General features: G+C 40.1%; 1 protein-coding gene across 1 annotated transcript; it reads right to left on the bottom strand.

Moving 5' to 3' along the window:
- Positions 1-116: 116 nt before the first annotated feature.
- Positions 117-19222, bottom strand: LOC105463649 (ER membrane protein complex subunit 7). The gene is made up of 5 exons (XM_011710854.2): positions 18934-19222; positions 12485-12604; positions 6832-6970; positions 4584-4664; positions 117-583 (listed from the first exon to the last, which is right to left on the bottom strand). The coding sequence occupies exons 1-5, from the start codon at positions 19167-19169 to the stop codon at positions 431-433; spliced, it is 729 nt and encodes a 242-aa protein (XP_011709156.2). The 5' UTR covers positions 19170-19222; the 3' UTR covers positions 117-430.
- Positions 19223-19260: the final 38 nt, after the last annotated feature.

Here is a 19260-nt window from a genome sequence, read left to right as displayed (position 1 = left end):
TCTAAAAATAACAACCACTCCCTTTCAAACAGGAAAGGTCAATTTCAAGCCTCAGATAATTGAAGAAAATTGTCAGAAAAAAAGAAACATTAAGTGAAAACAAAAAAGAAAGATGATTTGATCTCTGGATTAAGATGTTTTAATATACATAATGTATAGTAGTTCATATAATTTATTAATGGCATTTTCTATAGGACACTGTAATTAATTCAGTGACATCAATATTGACCTCATACAGACAAAAGATGAAAGCTGGGTTTTCTCGTGTACCAAGTACAAAACATGTGCTAAAAAGTTAACATATACAGTTGTAAGAGATCAACGTTCGCGATGACTCAAGTTTACAGTAGTTGTTTCACACGGTTTGCCAAGACTTGGATGCCACCCAGTGTTGCTGTGTTTGTGCAAATGCCAGCTCTGGACGGCCTGACTACCTCCTTTTGCCAGCCCCACTTTTGCCTGTTTTACTGCTGCCGCTGCTAGATTTGCCAGATGATTTTGAAGAGAAGAGTCTTGTCATGAACTCAGAAACATCAGGCAACTCATGGTTGGAATTCAGCATATTCATTGACTGCTCCATTTCCTGCAAGAAGACAAGGCACAATTATATGTAGGATCCTTCGAGTCTTTTAACTCCTAACACTTCCTATTAAAGAAAAAGTAAAGGAGCAGAACAAGTGAAAGGTACTGGTTCTGGGAATGATGCAACATCATACTCAATAGTACTTCACCTATGTATCATTAGTAACTATTTTCCATACCTCCTTTATACCACTAAACATTCTGACTCCTAGTAAATGTCCAATAAATGATTGCCTAAGGTTTGATTCAACTTGTCTTAATAAAGAACATTTTTTTCTGATAATGAATATATTTGATTATATTCCTATCTTATGTTTTCTGATTAAAGTGCTTTCTTATTGTTTTAATGAGTACATTTTTAAGTTCATGCTTTCTTTAGATGCATATAACCAGAATATTAATTTTTAACTATATATCGAGGTATCAGTAAAGTTTGGAAAATAAGTTCTGTATTTCTACGAGTTCATTTATAAGCCTCATAAATCTACGAATGCTGTATGGCTCGGGTGACTTCGATTAGACTCTGAAGCAAGCATCACACTGTTACAAACAAGTCATTGGCAAAACAGGATAGGACTTGGCACTTTTGAGTATTTGTCGTCCCCCTTAATTGACCCAAAAATCTATAAAGTACTGTTTGATAGTTATATAATATTAATGTAACATCTGCTTCATTTAAATTTTAAGTGACATTCTAAAAGTGAACTTAAAATTGACTTTAGTCCATTCATACATGAAAAAGATAGCAAGTACTGCATTATCTATCATTTCTTTTCTTTTTTTTTTTTTTTTTAAGAGAGAGTGCTCAGGTGATCCTTCTGCCTCAGCTTCCTGGGCAGCTGGGACTATAGGCACACAACATAACACTAGGATTTCATTTCAAATTGAACACTGTTAGGATATTAGCTTGAGCTTTTCCCACAAAAGTAGAATTTATTCCTAAGTTTTAAAGGAGAAGGTGCTTTTACAAATAAGGCTAGGAAAAGAAATATTGTAAACATAAATCAAATATGTTAACATGCCCCAGTAATTAAGAAATAAATGTATATGGTAATAGCTCTTGAGTCCCTGCAAACGTATCAACTCTATTTTTCAATCTGTTCAATTCTTAAGCTCTATTTTTTTTTTTTTCAGTTTTTGTGGTTTTATTTAAACACAAATAAAACATGCACATGAGCCACTGATTCCTTCTCCTCAGTGTGCAGCCTGGCACTGGGACTAGTGACTCTGATGGCCAGCTGGGCTCCTCTTTCCAGATGGCTTTGTGGTTCTTGGAGGAAACACCCTGAGTAATCTCAGCACGGTAAGATTTGTTGCAGATCAGCAGTACTTCCAGTTCCTTTATGTTGTAGATCAGGAACTTCCAGAAGCCACTGGGTAGTAAGTACTTTGTTTTTTTGTTTTTTGGGGTTTATTTTTTATTTTTATTTTATTATTATACTTTAAGTTCTAGGGTACATGTGCACAACGTACAGGTTTGTTACATATGTATACTTGTGCCATGTTGGTGTGCTGCACCCATCAACTCATCAGCACCCATCAACTCGTCATTTATATCAGGTATAACTTCCAATGCCATCACTCCCCACTCCCCCCTCTCCATGATAGGCCCCGGTGTGTGATGTTCCCCTTCTCGAGTCCAAGTGATCTCATTGTTCAATTCCCACCTATGAGTGAGAACATGCGGTGTTTGGTTTTCTGTTCTTGCGATAAGTTTGCTGGTAAGTACTTTGTTTCTTTGCTGCTCCCATAACCAATGCTGGGCATCAAGATCTGGCCCTTGAATCTTCTACGAACACTGTTGTCAGTGCCTCTAGGTTTCTGCCAGTTAAGCTTAATTCATATTGGTCTGACTGGTACCAGATAAACCTCTTAGCTCTCTTTTTGATGATCTTGGGCTTCACAAAGGATCTGAGGGCAGCCATGATGCCAAGTAGGAGATGATGCCACCTCTGCGGGCAGTGCCAAGGAAGAGAGCTTCTGAAGCTCTTGAATCAACTTTTTACGATGCTTACGATGTGCAAAGCACTTTACAAGGAATGAACTTTTTTTTTTTTAAACAGAGTTTTGCTCTTCTTGCCCAGGCTGGAGTGCAATGGCGCAATCTTGGCTCACTGCAACCTCCGCCTCCCAGGTTCAAGCGATTATCCTGTCTCAGCCTCCCAAGTAGCTCGGATTACATGTGCTACCACGCCCAGCTAATTTTTTGGTATTTAGTAGAGACGGGGTTTCACCATGTTAGTAAGGTTGGTTGCGAACTCCTGACCTCAGGTGATCCACTGCCTTGGCCTCCCAAAGTGCTGGGATTACAGGCCTGCGCCACTGTGCCCGGCCGGAATGAACTTAAATCAAATGTGACTTCTGATGTTTCCCTCTACTGATGTCACAGTTAATTGGCTTAACATATACAAGGAATGCATAGGATGTATTACTTTCAGTCTAACACTGAAACAAAAATGCAAACATTTACCAATAAGACATTTTGAAATATCAAAAATCTTTCTTTTCCTATGAATATTTTTCTGCCATTCCTGCTTGGAATAGACACCTTATTACCTTCCACAGAATGTAATCACCTACTATCTTAGCAAACATTTTTATTTACCTTATTTCTTTAAGAAATAAGATAAATTTCTTTTTTTTTTTTTTTTTTTTTTTGAGACGGAGTCTTGCTCTGGCACCCAGGCTGGAGTGCAGTGGCCGGATCTCAGCTCACTGCAAGCTCCGCCTCCCGGGTTCACGCCATTCTCCTGCCTCAGCCTCCGGAGTAGCTGGGACTACAGGCGCCCGCCACCTCGCCCGGCTAGTTTTTTGTGTTTTTTTAGTAGAGACGGGGTTTCACCATGTTAGCTAGGATGGTCTTGATCTTGTGACCTCGTGATCCGCCCGTCTCGGCCTCCCAAAGTGCTGGGATTACAGGCTTGAGCCACCGCGCCCGGCCGATAAATTTCTATTAAGAAAAAAGAAAAGAAATAGTCACAAAATCCCCTGATAGCAAGAAGACTATTTGATAAATCCATTCTATTTTCTACATTTAACTGGACTGAGCCTACTGATGACAGGAATGGCCTATAATTCATTTCTGTATCTCAGTATCGAGACCCTAGAAATTGATTAATAAATGTTTACTCAGGAATGAATAAAATGTCAACACATCAACATACTAAATAAAATGGGGAACTTTGAAACTCAGAAGATATTTGTTGATGGTTGAATGGAAAAATGCACAATTGTTTTTTGAAAAAAATGAAGAGTTCAAATGGCAGCCAATATTCAAAGAGAAAATGTGGTGGCACTAAATTGCAAGCATCCTACTTAGCAAATCCTCTCCCTCTGCTCAACCAGTATGGCTTCGTGGTACAGAATTCAAAGGTCACTCCTCTACTTATCCATCCCCCTTAGTCTATCTGAATTTCTTTTGTGTGTCTGAACACATAAACTGAGTATGTACTCTGAAGAGAGTTTCGTAAAGTAAAGGCAGATCATAGGAGCAATCATTTTGTAAAATATTTAGATTAAGTATACCAGAATTATTACACATTTCAGCTATTTAAAAAGTAAGGCACACAAAGAGGCTAGGATCTAGTAAGATGTTTTAGCTACACGAAGAGATCCAGGCCTTTAAATCAGGCAGAACTAACAATTTATCTAGTCTAATGGAAGCAGCTAATTAAATGCCAGGAACATGATACTGTGTTAATACAACCTCTAGATTAATTTGGCTTGGGAACTAGAATAAAATTGAGAAAAACCAAGCCACCCAGCTACGATGGGATAGAGCAAACATCACAATATGGTTCAAAGACCCACAGATGGGGCCAGGCATGGTGTCTCAGACCTATAATCCCAGCGCTTTGGGAGGCTGAGGCAGGTGGATAGCTTGAGCCCAGGATGAGGCCACTCAGACTGACTGTGCCACTGCACTCCAGTTTGAGCAACAGAGACTCTGTCTCTTAAAAAAAAAAAAAAAAAAAAAATCCTTAGCTGGACAATCATCTTACCCGTCTCATGTCAGGATCACTTGTGTTGACCACTTTAGGCAGAAGCACAAATATCAATAAAGGAAGAACCATCATCATAACCTGCAGAAAAAAAAAAAAAATCCAGAAAATATTTTTCCCCCACTTTACAGTTAATAGAACAAAAAATGCACAACCAATGGTGAAATTAAAGATTTAAATGTTGTCTATACAATAACACTAGTAGCAACCATCTCAATTCTACTGAACCGGTTCTGATGACAGCAAGGTGCTGTCTGTCTGACAATGGTGGACTATTATAGAATGTAAAAGTTTTCTGTATGTATGTTTGGACTTTAGACACTTCATAGCTGTGCCTCCCACCTATCTTTTTGCAGAGTTTACTGTGTTATTTAACACAAATAGTTTGCAAATGGAACTATCTATTCGCTTTTTTTTAATGTATAGTCTGGCAATGGGATTGGTGATCCAATGGCAAGCTAACGGCTCTTTTCAGATGACTGTGGTTCTTGGAAAACTGACCTACTTTAGCAGACCAGTTTTGAAAAATGACCTAGAAGCATCACGCACTGGAGCACTAGATACACTTCCACAGAATTTCAGAGATGAGAACATGGAAGATGAATAAGCTCTGGAGTTTCACTGCTGACTTCTTCCATCCAGTCTCCCTCCTGCCTCTTCATCTCTGACAACAGAGTCTAGGTACGAATTTATTCCTCTCTAGGGGATATACAGCCTCCGAATATAGATCATGTGTGATCTAAATAGCTATCAGCAAGGAATATGAACAAAACTTAGATGAATTCTTTTTTATTTTTTGAGACACAGTCTCACTCTGTTCCCCAGGCTGGAGTGTGGTGGCACAATCTCGGCTCACTGCAACCTCCACCCTCCCTGGTTCAAGCAATTCTCCTGTCTCAGCCTCCCGAGTAGCTGGGATTACAGGTGCCCACCACCACATCCAGCTAACTTTTTATATTTTTGGTAGAGACGAGGTTCACCATGTTGGCCAGGCTGGTCTCGAACTCCTGACCTCGTGATCCACCCACCTCAGCCTCCCAAAGTGCTAGGATTACAGGTATGAGCCACCACACCTGGCCTACTTAGATAAATTCTAAGACAGCAATTCAATTTTTTAAAACAGCAAAAGAAAAGGCCGATTTGTTTCTAAAAACTGCTTTCATGATGATAGTCAACAATAATTTATTGTATATTTTAAAATAACAACCAAAGAGTGGAATTGGTATGCTCCTAACATTTACAAAAACATGATAAATGCTTAAGGTGAGGGATAACCCAATTACCCTGATGTGATTAATACACATCATATGCCTGTATCAACACATCACATGTGCCTCATAAATGTACATTATTAGGTAGCTACAATAATTAAAAACAAAAACAAATGTTTAAAGAATGCATGCTATTAGTGTTTCATTATTAGTGAGTATCATAACATCGGTTTCATAATGCCAACTACTTAAATTACCATAGAATAACTTTTTTCTTCACTACACATGTTAAAAAAAGAGAAAGAAATCCTTACTTGTGCTATCAATAGGGGCTGGTTAATAAATGATGGCACATTCATCAATGGACCAATAATATGCAGGTAGTACGGCCAGGCGCAGTGGCTCACGCCTGTAATCCCAGCACTTTAGGTGGCCGAGGCAGGCAGATCACCTGAGGTCAGGAGTTCAAGACCAGCTTGGCCAAGATGGAGAAACTCCATCTCTACTAAAAGTACAAAATTAGCTGGGTGTAGTGGCGCATGCCTGTAATCCCAGATACTTGGGAGGCTGAGGCAGGAGAATCGCTTGAACCCAGGAGGCAGAGGTTGCAGTGAGCCGAGATCACTCCATTGCACTCCAGCCCGGGCAACAAGAGCAAAACTCCATCTAAAAAAAGTCAAAAAAACAAAAACAAAAACAAAAAATATGCAGGTAGTATGAAGAATGAGACAGCTCCAGGTATGACTGACTTACTGAATATTCTTATTCTATTTGAAATGTAAAATATGTTATCATAAGCATTTATCCAATTTCTATTACACATTTCAATAGTCAAATCTACAGTGCAATTCTCATTATATTTTCTTCATTACGTATTCCCAAAGCCACTGTTCTTCTGAAATCTGCAAACTACTCACAATTATCCTTTCTTCTAACCAATCTGACCTCAGCTTTCTACCTCACAGGGGTTTGAAGTTGCCACTGCCTAGAAGCAAATTAGGTATTAGTAAAGTGCTTTATTTTAGCCTGATACATACCATCGGGTTCATTAGAAAGTCTGTCCAGCCCCACGATTCCCTTTTAATAAAGTAAGAAGGTGGACCTGAAGATTTCATTTGGAGAGGATAGGGCAGTCTGACAACCTCTGATGTTTTGATGTGATTCACATATCTTGCTCTGATAAAGCAACATGGGGAAAGCAACAGGAATTCCATTAAAAACATTACTGGTTAAAAGAACTGCTTATATTATATCAGCAATGCCTTATACACACCTTCAGCTTTTTCCAAAATGCTTTAAAATCTAAACTTTTGATCTTGGAAATCTGACCAAAATAGCTTTATCTACATGTCTAAAATATGCAACAAAACACAGAGAAAAAAATGCTAGACTTGGAATCTTCTAGCCGTAGCTCTGTCATTACCTAGGCCTGTGGGATTAATGAGTTCCCTAACTTCTATTTATGTCAAAAATTATTTTAGAATCCTTCTGGTGCTAAAGTTATTTGATTATATTTAGTAATGAGTTTACTTCATTATACGATACAAAAATACTGGATTTTATTTTTTTGATGGTCTAAGAAATGCATTATCGGATGTAACCAATTTTTAAGGCTATATTGCCAGAAAATTTTATAATGCAAGAAAGCACTGCAACAGTGCTATAGGTAACACTACATTTTTCACCAAAAATGCACTAATTTTAATCAAAATTCTCATCCATGTTTACATATGATTCATTTTACTTTTTGAAAACTGCCTCTCCTATTTCACTGTCACTGCTGTGTTGAATTCTGGGAAATTTCTTTTCTGATCTATCTCCCACTTCTTCTAACTTCTGCTCAGTTTCTTAACGCATCCATTTAGTTGTACATTTCAATGCCTATATTCATTGTAGAAGTTCTATTTTATTCTTTTTTCAAATATCTATAGCCTATTTTGGTATATCATTTCTATGGAAGTCTTTTATTTCCTTAAGTACTTTAAATATATATTAAATTATTTTACAGTCTATAATAATTCTACTATTTAAAGTTCTTGGAGGTCTGATTTATTTGCTGACTCAATGTAGACTGTTTTCTTGGGTTCTTTGTTAGTAGATTTAATTTACCTTTATTTAAGTAAAAAGATACAAAGGGTATCTCCTTGCAGAGAGATTATGCATTTGTTTCTGCCAGGAATTTGGGAATTATAACCAGAAACTATTTTGTTCACTGCTCAGCTTGGAAGTTCCTGGATTATGCAGAAAGTAATAAATTCATACCCCAGATTGTAATGAGTATAGGAGCATAACTATCAGTTTTCAGGCGAGACTTTTTCCCCCAAACGCCAGGGTCAGACTTTTACCTCTGAAAATCCAGGGCCTTCTGCATTTTAGTACCAAAGGTCAAAGGGAGGACCAAATTTTAGATCTAATTCTGACTCCAAGCAAGCCCATGGCTTGCCTCCTCCCTGCACACCGCTAATTAAATCTAAGCCTTCTGGGTTAGAGAATATCAAAATCTCCAGATGGCGAAGTGGTTTATAGTTTATCCCCTAGGGATTTCCTTTGTTCTGGAGGGAGCTAAGCATTTATTACTAAAAGAAAATGTTTGTCATATTTTTATCTAGCATTTCTCTGCCAAAATGTCAGAAGTGAAAATCCCACATATATTCAAAACTAATTTATCATTCATGCTGCATGCTTATAAAATATTGGTCAAGGCTGGGCACAGTAGCTAATGTCTGTAATCTCAGCACTTTGGGAGGCCGAGGTGGGTGGATCATTTGAGGTCAGGAGTTTGAGACCAGCCTGGCCAACATGGTGAAACCCTGTCTCCACTGAAAATACAAAAATTAGCCAGGCTTGGTGGCATGTGCCTGTAATCCCAGCTACTTGGGAGGCTGAGGCAGGAGAAACACTTGAACCCAGGAAATAGAGATCGTAGTGAGCTGAGGGTATGCCACTGCATTCCAGTCTGGGTGACAGAGTGAGACTCCATCACAAAAAAAAAAAAAAAAAAAAAAAATTAGGATCTTATATGAATCCCACTTTGTTCTCTACTCTGTCCCACCCCCAATTATGTTTTATTTTTATTTTTTTGAGACAAAATATCGCTCTGTAGCCCAGGCTGGAGTGCAGTGGCGCAATCTCGGCTCACTGCAATCTTTGCCTCCCGGGTTCAAGCCACTCTCCTGCATCAGCCTCTGAGTCATCAAAGTACATCTTTATGTAATCATATTAGGAGCTTTAAAATAAATTTTAAGCCTGAGCAAGAAGCTCAACTTTACAATTTTTTCTACCTTAAAAGTGGTCAGAATACTTACATTAGCCAACAGGTGGCAAAATCACCTAACACAAAGCTCATTTTATAATAAGAAACTTATTGAATTCATGTAACTTACTAAATTCTGACCTAAATGTAAAAAAAGAATGGTTGTTATGGGTACTTAAAGTATGGTTTCTACTGTGTATCGCTTCTGCACCATAGTAAAGTCAAAAAATTCTAAGTTGAGGGCCAGGCACCGTGGTTCACACCTGTAACCCCAGCACTTTGGGAGGCCAAAGCAGGCGGATCACAATGTTGAGAGATCAAAATCATCCTGGTCAACATGGTGAGAGCCTGCCTCTATTAAAAATACAAAATTAATTGGGCATGGTGGCATGCACCTGTAGTCCCAGCTACTCAGGAGGCTGAGGCAAGAGAATTGCTTGAACCCGGGAGGCGGACGTTGCAGTGAGCCACGATCACGCCACTGCACTCCTGCCTGGCGACTCTCAAACTTAAAAAATAATAATAATAACAATTCTAAGTTGAACCATTGTAAGCTGGGGACTGTCTATATTTAAAACAATATTCCTATTTGCTGAGACTACTTTATTCAAAATTTAACCAGAGTAAAAAGGATTTTTAAAAAATACAAGTATTCTCTTTTGTGTAACAGCTCTCATTCCCTCCAATATTGTTTTCAATATAAAAAAAAAATGTTTAAAGCAGTATATATAACATATACTGTGATCCACGTACCCCCCCATTTCCAAGCTTACAATTCTAAAATATACAAAAAGTCATGAATAAGTCCTTTAAGGAATAGATTTAACATAAAAGAATTTTACATATACATACATACATACATATATATATATATATATATATTTTTTTTTGAGACAGGATCTTGCTCTGTTGCCCAGGTGGAGTGCAGTGGTACAGTCATGGCTCACTGCTGCAGCCTCAACCTCCCAGGCTCAAGCGATTCTCCTACCTCAGCCTACTAGGTATCTGGGATCACAAGCATGTGCCACCATGTCCAGCTAAGTTTTTAACCTTTTTTTTTTGGTAGAGATAGGGTCTTCACTATGCTGCCCAGGCTGGTCTCAAACTCCTGGGCTCAAGTGATATAACTGCCTCAGCCTCCCACAGTGCTGGGATTATAGGCGTGAGCCACCACACCTGGCCTATATATACATTTTTTAAAATCTTCATGTTTCCAAAAAGACATGAGAAAGTCAATACTTTAAAAAATTCATCTACTTCAAAACAATCTATTCCATCAAAATATATTTATAAACATATATGCAAGGTACTACCTTCTAACTGAAGCTTTGCCTTTACCCCAAATAGCCAAAAGCAAGAAATGTCATCAGAATTTGGACAAAAAAATATTCTAAGACAATAATTTAACTTCAAAAATAAGGAAGAAGCTGGATACGATGTGTGCCTGTAATCCCAGCTACTTAGGAGGCTGAAGTGGGAAGATTGCTAAAGGTCAGTGTGAGGCTGTAGCGGGCTACGTGATTGCACCTGAGAATAACCACTACACTCCAACTTACGCAACATAGCAAGACCTTGTCTCTCTAAAAAGTAGGGGGTAAAAGTAATTTGTTTTTAAGAATATACTTATTAGTGGCATTAGAGTATTACTTTACTGATAAAATCAAGAATATTCTCTTGGATAGGCACAGTGGCTCACACCTGTAATCCCAGCATTTTGGGAGGCCAAGGTGGGCAGATCACTTGAAGTCAGGAGTTTGAGAACAGCCTGGCCAACATGGCGAAACCCCATCTCTACTAAAAATACAAAAATCAGGCCAGGTGCGGTGGCTCACACCTGTAATCCCAGCACTTTGGGAGGCTGAGGCGGGTGGATCACAAAGTCAGGAGTTGGAGACCAGCCTGGTCGATATGGTGAAATCCCGTCTCTACTAAAAATACAAAAATTAGCCGGGCGTGGCGGTAGGCGCCTGTAGTCCCAGCTACTTGGGAAGCTGAGGCAGAAGAATCACTTGAACCAGGAGGTGGAGGTTGCAGTGAGCCAAGATCATGCCACTGCATTCCAGCCTGGGTGACAGAGCGAGACTCCGTCTCAAAAAATAAAATCAGATGGGCATGGTGGCATGTAGCTGTAATCCCAACTATTTGGGAGGCTGAGGTATGAGAATCCCTTGAACCTGGGAAGCAGAGGTTTCAGTGAGCCAAGATTGTGCCACCGCACTTTAGCCTGGGCAACACAGCAAGACTTTGTCTGAAAAAAAAAAAAGAATATTCTCTTGATAACTGTCTCTGTTTAGTATACATGCTAAAGGAAGAGAAAGAAATCATGACTTGTCTATCAATAGCAGCTGGTTATATAAATGAGGGCAAATCCATCAATGGACTAACACGCAGCTAAGGTAAAAGATGGGACAGCTCCGTATGTGACTCATTCTATTTGAATTATGGCATATTTACATATTACATTTTTAAAACTTTCAATGTCAAAGAAAGCAAAGAAAGAAGAAAAAATGTTAGGAGTAAACATAATTCAGATGTAAATACTATAGTGCTAACTGAACATGCGTCAGCTCAATTTCGAGTCTCTACAAATCAGTCTAAATATGCTGGGCAGACACCAAAAAGATCAGCAGTACAATTACTTATTAGTCCTCCACCTCCAGAAATGGTTTTTGCCTTTGCATTACCTGTGCCTTATTACTGCAACATGGAGTCATACTGACAGCTTAAAGCAGAGACGTCACCACTTAAAAGTTGCTTCATGTATTTCCTGGTCAGATTTGACCAAAGAGGATGTTATTGCCATGAGACAAAATAAATAAATAAATTTGTTCTATTATAATGGGAAGCTGACTCTGAAGACTACAGATATCTACACAAGTGTTTTAACTTCAAATAGGTTTTGTTATTTCACACTTGCAGTCTAAATTAGACTATAGTTCTTTTCACCTCCAGTGTTTTCCCCAGAAATACTACACTTCCATTGAACACAAAAGAGTCCATAAAGAAAGGACTACAGAAATTTCTAGATCAATGAAGTATCAAATAGGTAATAAGAGGTATTATCAAGATATCCCAGCGAAAAACAGGTGATGAATAGTATTTCTAATTTAGAAAAGTTAGATTATTTCCAACTTAATAATCATATTTCAATTATAACTTTCATAGCGCTTTAGCTCCTATAGTAAGTAATCTTACCTTTTCTTTATGTAATCATATTAGGAGCTTTAAAATAAATTTTAAGCCTGAGCAAGAAGCTCAACTTTACAATTTTTTCCATGCTCAGATTAAATAAACATAAGGATATTTTAAATGTTTTAAGGAATAGCGGTAGTTTAAATAAAAAGAATTTTCCATCTAAACTATTAATTCTAAAAGGAATATATGCTAAGGTATTCAGTAGCCTCGCTTTTGGCAAAAATTAAATCAGGTGCCCTCACCTCATTTTTCCTTTCGAAGTGATATCCACTCGAACAGGATCAAATCTGTAAGCTGGAGATACAACTTCCACTACATAAGATCCAGAAGGTATATCATGAACCACAAAACTCCCATCTGTCCTGGAAAAATGAAAATCATGTTTAGAAAAACAGCTTAGTCTTTTCTTATTTGCTAATTCCCAAATCAACTCTCCTGAAAAATGACATTAAAAGCAACTGGCAAACAAACAAAACCTTGGCAAAAGCTGTCCTGTGCTTCAGTTTCTTTTCTTTTTTCTTTGGAGACAGAATCTCTATGCGACACTCAGGGTAGAGTGCAATGGCATGATCTCAGCTCACTGTAACCTCCACCTCCTGGGTTCAAGTGATTCTCCCGCCTCAGCCTCCCGAGTAGCTGGGATCACAGGCATGTCCCATCATGCCCGGCTCAGTTTTGTATTTTTAGTAGAGACGGGGTTTTGCCATGTTGGCCAGGCTGGTCTTGAACTCCTGACCTCCGGTGATCCACCCGCCTCAGCCTCCCAAAGTGCTGGGATTACAGACGCGAGCCACCGTGCCCGGCCTTCAGTTTCTGTAATTACACTGAACAGGTTCTGAAAATCCCCAAGACCACTCCAGGGTAGCAAAGAAGCCTGACATAGAAAGTAATTATTTTCCTTCTATGGGTAGAGATGACAGGTGACAGACACACAATTCCCATTCTAAAGCCATGTCTTCATTGAATATACATTATTATTACAATATTACGGTTCCAATTTTGTCAATCACCCCCAACAATTTCTTTTTTTTTTTTTTTTTTTTTTTGAGACGGAGTCTCGCTCTGTCGCCCAGGCTGGAGTGCAGTGGCGCCATCTCGGCTCACAGCAAGTTCCGCCTCCCGGGTTCACGCCATTCTCCCGCCTCAGCCTCCAGAGCAGCTGGGACTACAGGTACCGCCACCACGCCCAGCTAATTTTTTGTATTTTTAGTAGAGACGGGGTTTCACCGTGTTAGCCAGGATGGTCTCGATCTCCTCACCTCGTGATCCGCCCGCCTTGGCCTCCCAAAGTGCTGGGATTACAGGCATGAGCCACCGCGCCTGGCAAACAATTTCCTACTATTAAAAATGGCAGGCCGGGCGCGGTGGCTCACACCTGTAATCCCGGCACTTTGGAAGGCCGAGGCAGACGGATCACCTAAGGTCAGGAGTTAGAGACCAGCCTGACCAACATGGAGAAATTCTGTCTCTACTAAAAATACAAAATTAGCCAGGTGTAGGTGGCGCATGCCCGTAATCCTAGCTACTCGGGAGGCTGAGGCAGAATTACTTTAATCTGGGAGGCAGAGGTTGCAGTGAGCCATCCAGCCTGGGCAACCAGAGCGAAAACTGTCTCCAAAAAAAAAAAAAAAAAAAAAAAAAAGGCTTTTTGTTCTAGTTTTAATCTGCAATTTTTGGTTTTCTGTTCTTTTTAACAAATAATAAAAGGTATTTAAGTACCATTTGTTCTATTTGCTATAAATAATTCCCATTTACTTTGGTTACTAGAAGCTTAAAATGTTTATGTAGTTAAAAACATCCATCTTTTCCTTACTGATTTCTTCTAAACTTCCTAGACTTAGAAAACCATTCTATCAAGAGCTGGTAATTTCATTTCACAGATCAAAATTAATCTGTTTGAAAAATGAGAAACTACTATTTTGAGAAAAAAGTTTGTTTCAGGAAAACAAATGGTTCTAAAATAATCAACTGTATCAGAGAATTCCAAATATTATAATAATATATTAAAATAATGCTTCTTAAATCTTCATAGGCTCTTTCATAGTTAAAGGAATAACTAATACTGATGATATCCACAGTAGTTACTAAAAAGTAAGATGACAAGACCATCCTGCCTAATACCGTAAAACCTCATCTCTACTAAAAATACAAAAATTAGCTGGGTGTGGTGGCACGCGCCTGTCGTCAAGCTACTCGGGAGTCTGGGCAGGAGAATCACTTGAACCTGGGAGGCGGAAGTTGCAGTGAGTCAAGATTGAGCCACCGCACTGCAGCCTGGGTGACAGATAGAGACTCTGTCTCAAAAAAAAAAAAAAAAGCCGGGCGCGGTGGCTGACGCCTGTAATCCCAGCACTTTGGGAGGCCGAGGCGGGCGGATCACAAGGTCAGGAGATCGAGACCACGGTGAAACCCCGTCTCTACTAAAAATACAAAAAATTAGCCGGGCGCGGTGGCGGGCGCCTGTAGTCCCAGCTACTCAGGAGGCTGAGGCAGGAGAATGGCGTAAACCCAGGAGGCGGAGCTTGCAGTGAGCCGAGATCGCGCCACTGCACTCCAGCCTGGGCGACAGAGCGAGACTCCGTCTCAAAAAAAAAAAAAAAAAAAAAAAAGTAAGATGAAAAAATGTTACTCCAAAGCACACACTAAACTAAGCCAGAATTGAAATGTAAACAAGTTAACTTATGCCTGAGCTGGACATCTTCCATTTGCCCTTTAGATCCACTCTCTGCCTTTCTCCTCTTTGCAGACTGGAGGAAGGAAAGAAAATGAGCTTAGTGTATTTTCCCCCCAGCTCTCTCACTGACAGGCCACCTCTGACTGGCTGTGTCAAGGGACTGGCTTGTGTCTTTCAATGCAGGCTTTCTTCCCTTCAAGGTTCTAGTAACCTCTACTCTCCTCTTCCTTCAGGATTAGAGATGGTGATAATAACCTTGAGGTTGTAAGCTCCAGGGTACTGCACAGTCTGGCTGTTTCCCCACATCATTACTACACTGTTTGGTCCCTTCATTAAATTCTCCTTGAATTACTCTAATTTGAGTGCATCTTCTATTTCTTAATGGGACCCTGACTGAACCAATTTCTTTCTTCCTTTCTTTCCTTTCCTTTCTTTTTCCTTTCTACTTCCTTCCTTTCTCCTTCCCTCCCTCCCTCCCTTCTCTCTCTCTCTCTTTTTGAGACAGAGTCTTGCTCTGTCACCCAGGATGGAGTGCAATGGGGTGATCTCTGTTCACTGCAACCTCTACCTCCCGGGTTTAAGTATTCTCCTGCCTCAGCCTCCCTAGCAGCTGGGATTACAGACTACCGCCACTACACCTGGCTGATTTTTTTTTTTTGTATTTTTATTAGAGACAGGGTTTTACCATGTTGGCTAGGCTGATCTTGAACTCCTGACCTCTGGAGTTCCTGACCACACCCAGCCCTGACTCAACCAATTTTAAAACATTTTTTTAGATCCAGAAAAAAACAAACTGATGATGGTGGAACACAAATAATATCAGAAATAATTTTTTAAAAAGCAAATATATATATCATCCTAAGGTAAACATTTTACTTAAGAAAAGTAACATAAAGTTTGCAATACAAAATTTAAAATTTGTGACCAGGCGCAGTGGCTCACGCCTGTAATCCCAGCACTTTGGGAGGCCGAGGTGGGCGGATCACAAGGTCAGAAGATCGAGACCATCCTGGCTAACACGTTGAAACCCCGTCTCTACTAAAAACAAAAAATTAGCCAGGCATGATGGTGGGCGCCTGTAGTCCCAGCTACTCGGGAGGCTGAAGCAGAAGAATGCCATGAACCTGGGAGGCAGAACTTGCAGCGAGCTGAGATCGTGCCACTGCACTCCAGCCTGGGCGACAGAGCAAGACTCTGTCTCAAAAAAAAAAAAAAAAAAATTAAATTTGTCCTTAAAAATGTACTCTACAAAATGTAGGTAGGCCTTGTTGGATCCTGATTTGAAAGAACAATTATATAAAAAACATTTTTGAGATAACTGAGGAAACATAAAAATGGGACTACTAGATGATATTAATGCATGATTATATTGTTGAATCAATAATGGTAACGTGGTTTTTGTTTAAGTCCTTATTTTTTGGAGATACATAATAATGCTTTTACAAGTAAAATCATATTATGCTTAGAACCATTTAAAAATATTTCAGAAAAAAATTAATGAAGGTACACAAAAGACATGAAACAAAACAGTAGAATGCCATTCTATTTTATGCATGTCTGAAAATTTCTATAATAAAAAGTTCAAAAAAGTATAGAATATAATATTACTATGTTAAAAAAAAACAAAACCTGAAAACCACCTGTCCAAAAACAGAGGACTGTTTAAATAAATTATGGCTTATATATATTGTGATGATAGCAAGAAATGGCATGAGGAATCTTCAGGCCCAATTCCTTTTACCTCCATTAACCAAGTCCTAAGCCACCTCCAATAAGCACAAACGTAAGTCAAAGCCCTGCGCTAGTCATGCAAAACAGCTACAATACAAATTACCTACCCCTTTTCCAATAAGATTATCACCATAACCTCCTCATATTAATTCTCCATCAACCTTTCTTCTTTTCCTGAGAGACAGAGTTTTGCTCTGTAGCCCAGGCTGGAGTGCAATGGCACGATCACACAGTTCACTACAGCCTCAACTGCCTCAGCTCAAGCAATCCTCCCACCTCAGCCTCCCGAGTAGCTTGGACTATAGGTGCACACCACCACCACTCCTGGCTAATTATTTATTTTTTGTAGAGATGGTGCCCCACTATGTTGCCCCAGCTGGTCTGAAACTCCTGGGCTCAAGCAATCCTCCCACCTCAGCCTCCCAAAAGTGCTAAGATTACAGGTGTGAGCCACCGTGCCTGGCAATTCTCCATCAACCTTTCTACATACAAATGAAAGAACATGAAATGGTATCAAAACGTGTTCAAGAACATTAAGTGAAAAAGGCAGGTTACAAACTACTATATATTATATTTTACTAGTAAAAACATAAGTCATATGATTCCAAATGAAGCTGGAAAAATGGCAGGCACCATGGCTCACGCCTGTAATCCCAAAAATGTGACAGGCTGAGGCAGAAGTATCACTTGAGGCCAGGAGTTTGAGACCACACTGCGCAACACAGCAAGACCCTGTCTCTACAAAAAAAATTTAAAAATTAGCTGGACATGGTGGCGTCCGCCTGTAGTCCTAGCTACTCAGGAGGCTGAGACAGGAGGATCGCTTGAGTACAGAAGTTCGAGGCTGCCATGAACTATCATATCACCACTGCACTCCAGGTTGAATGACAGAACAAGACCTTGTCTCCAAAAAAAAAAAAAAGATACAATGAAACATTAAGGGTTGTTTCCCTACTTTGTTTCTAATATACTATTTTCAAACAGCTACAATACAAATTACCTACCCCTTTTCCAATAAGATTATCATCATAAACTCCTCACATTAATTCTCCATCAACTTTTCTTTTTTTCCTGAGACAGGGTTTTGCTCTGTAGCTTTCTAAAATCTCTGCTTTTTAAAAGAACTGTATACAGCAGAAGAGTGGCCAAATGGTCAATTAAGGCTCATTCCTAAAGCTTTATGAGAACTGTATCATTAAAACATCATTAATTAGGGTAAACTCTAAAGAATGTCCTAATGCCAGATTCTTAATGACAGATGGCAGTAAAATACTGGTTGTGTCACTATTTATTAATCTGAGGTTGGAATTACCACTCAAGGGCACTTAGATGATCTGAACAAATATGTAAATCAGATTTGGATTTAAATGTCCACATTTAAGTTGTCTGATGTTCAGATACCATTTGCTGGTGTACGAACCCACCAAAGGAAACACTTCCTAATTATTTTCTTTCAGTTTACAGTTTCACCTACTAAGTAAGGGTGGAAAGATTTAAAACAACGTAGGTGTGCCTAGACATTTCCAAAGCAGGCTGCTGCAAAACTAGTGCTAACAAATTCGTCCTGTCTTTTAATATAGACAGAAATCCCACTTCCACTAATAGCACGAAAGGACAGAAGAAAGCAATGTAGAGAAACCCTACTTTCACATAAATGACAAGTGTGATATATAGCAAATCCCTCGATGAATTCAAGTGTAAAAAAGAACAACAATCGCACCCCCAAGCCAAAACAAACAAACAAAAAAAGTGCTTTGATTAGGGATTTCAGGGCCTGTTAATTTTAGAAGCAGTAACATTAGCCTCCCAGTCTATGTCGTCACTAGAAGCCCTTTGGGTTTTGAGAATTCCCACCTGTGTCGCATCTTTCTACATAATATCAAGCTACCAAAAGACTGAAGTGAATGCAAGAAACGACTAGGTTCTCGGGAAACCAGATGAGATATAAAAGAAAGAATCCAACAAGAGACTAATAAAGGTCCACTTGTCCCCAGGACCCAGGAATGATCGTCCCCACATGGGGCCAAAACAAGGTTGAAAATAACTGACTCCATGCTCTGACCATGGCAGGGGGTGAGCGCCTGCCATGCTCATTCCAGAGGTACAGGACCGGGAAAGGGAAAGCATCCGACTGCCTCCCAAGGTCTCCCGGCATAGACCGTTAGCGGCACCCTCCCCTTCAGTCTGAGACAGCGACGTTGTCCCGCCCTGACACTTAACTCTCCTGGTGGGGTCCCTGTCCGGCCTCCATCCCAGCCTTTTTCCCGCTGCCCTCCGGATGCTCACTTAAGGAAACCGACGTGCTCTTCTCCGTCTACGAGCACTCGGGCCGCCGAGATCCAGTCCTGAGGTTTCACCCCTGGAACAACTGCACGCCCCTCAATCTTGAAGCGATCTCCTATGCCGACCCCACTCCCTCCCGATCCCTCGGCAGCAGCCCCGGGCACCTCCGAGCTCTGGACATCCCCTGATAGCAGCAGCAGCAGCAGCACGGGAAAGAAGCCCCACAGAGCGGCCGCCATGACAGCAGCTCTACACTCAGGCCGGCAGCCCCGGAAGCCCTCCCAGTCTCCCGGCCGCCACCGCCGCCGCCGGCGGCTTGATGTTGTCATC

The sequence above is a fragment of the Macaca nemestrina genome, chromosome 7, assembly GCF_043159975.1.
Source record: "Macaca nemestrina isolate mMacNem1 chromosome 7, mMacNem.hap1, whole genome shotgun sequence".
Classification (NCBI taxonomy): Eukaryota; Metazoa; Chordata; class Mammalia; order Primates; family Cercopithecidae; genus Macaca; species Macaca nemestrina.
Note: the sequence above shows the minus strand (reverse complement) of the source record. Positions and strands in the feature narration are given on the sequence as shown.

Coding starts and splice junctions, on each gene's coding strand:
- LOC105463649 (XM_011710854.2), bottom strand. CDS start 19,169: ATGGCGGCCGCTCTGTGGGGCTTCTTTCCCGTGCTGCTGCTGCTGCTG. Junction 4,665..6,831: donor ACTTTCTAATGAACCCGATG/GTATGTATCAGG, acceptor TTTTTTCTGCAG/GTTATGATGATGGTTCTTCC. Junction 584..4,583: donor GTGATCCTGACATGAGACGG/GTAAGATGATTG, acceptor GTCTTCTTGCAG/GAAATGGAGCAGTCAATGAA.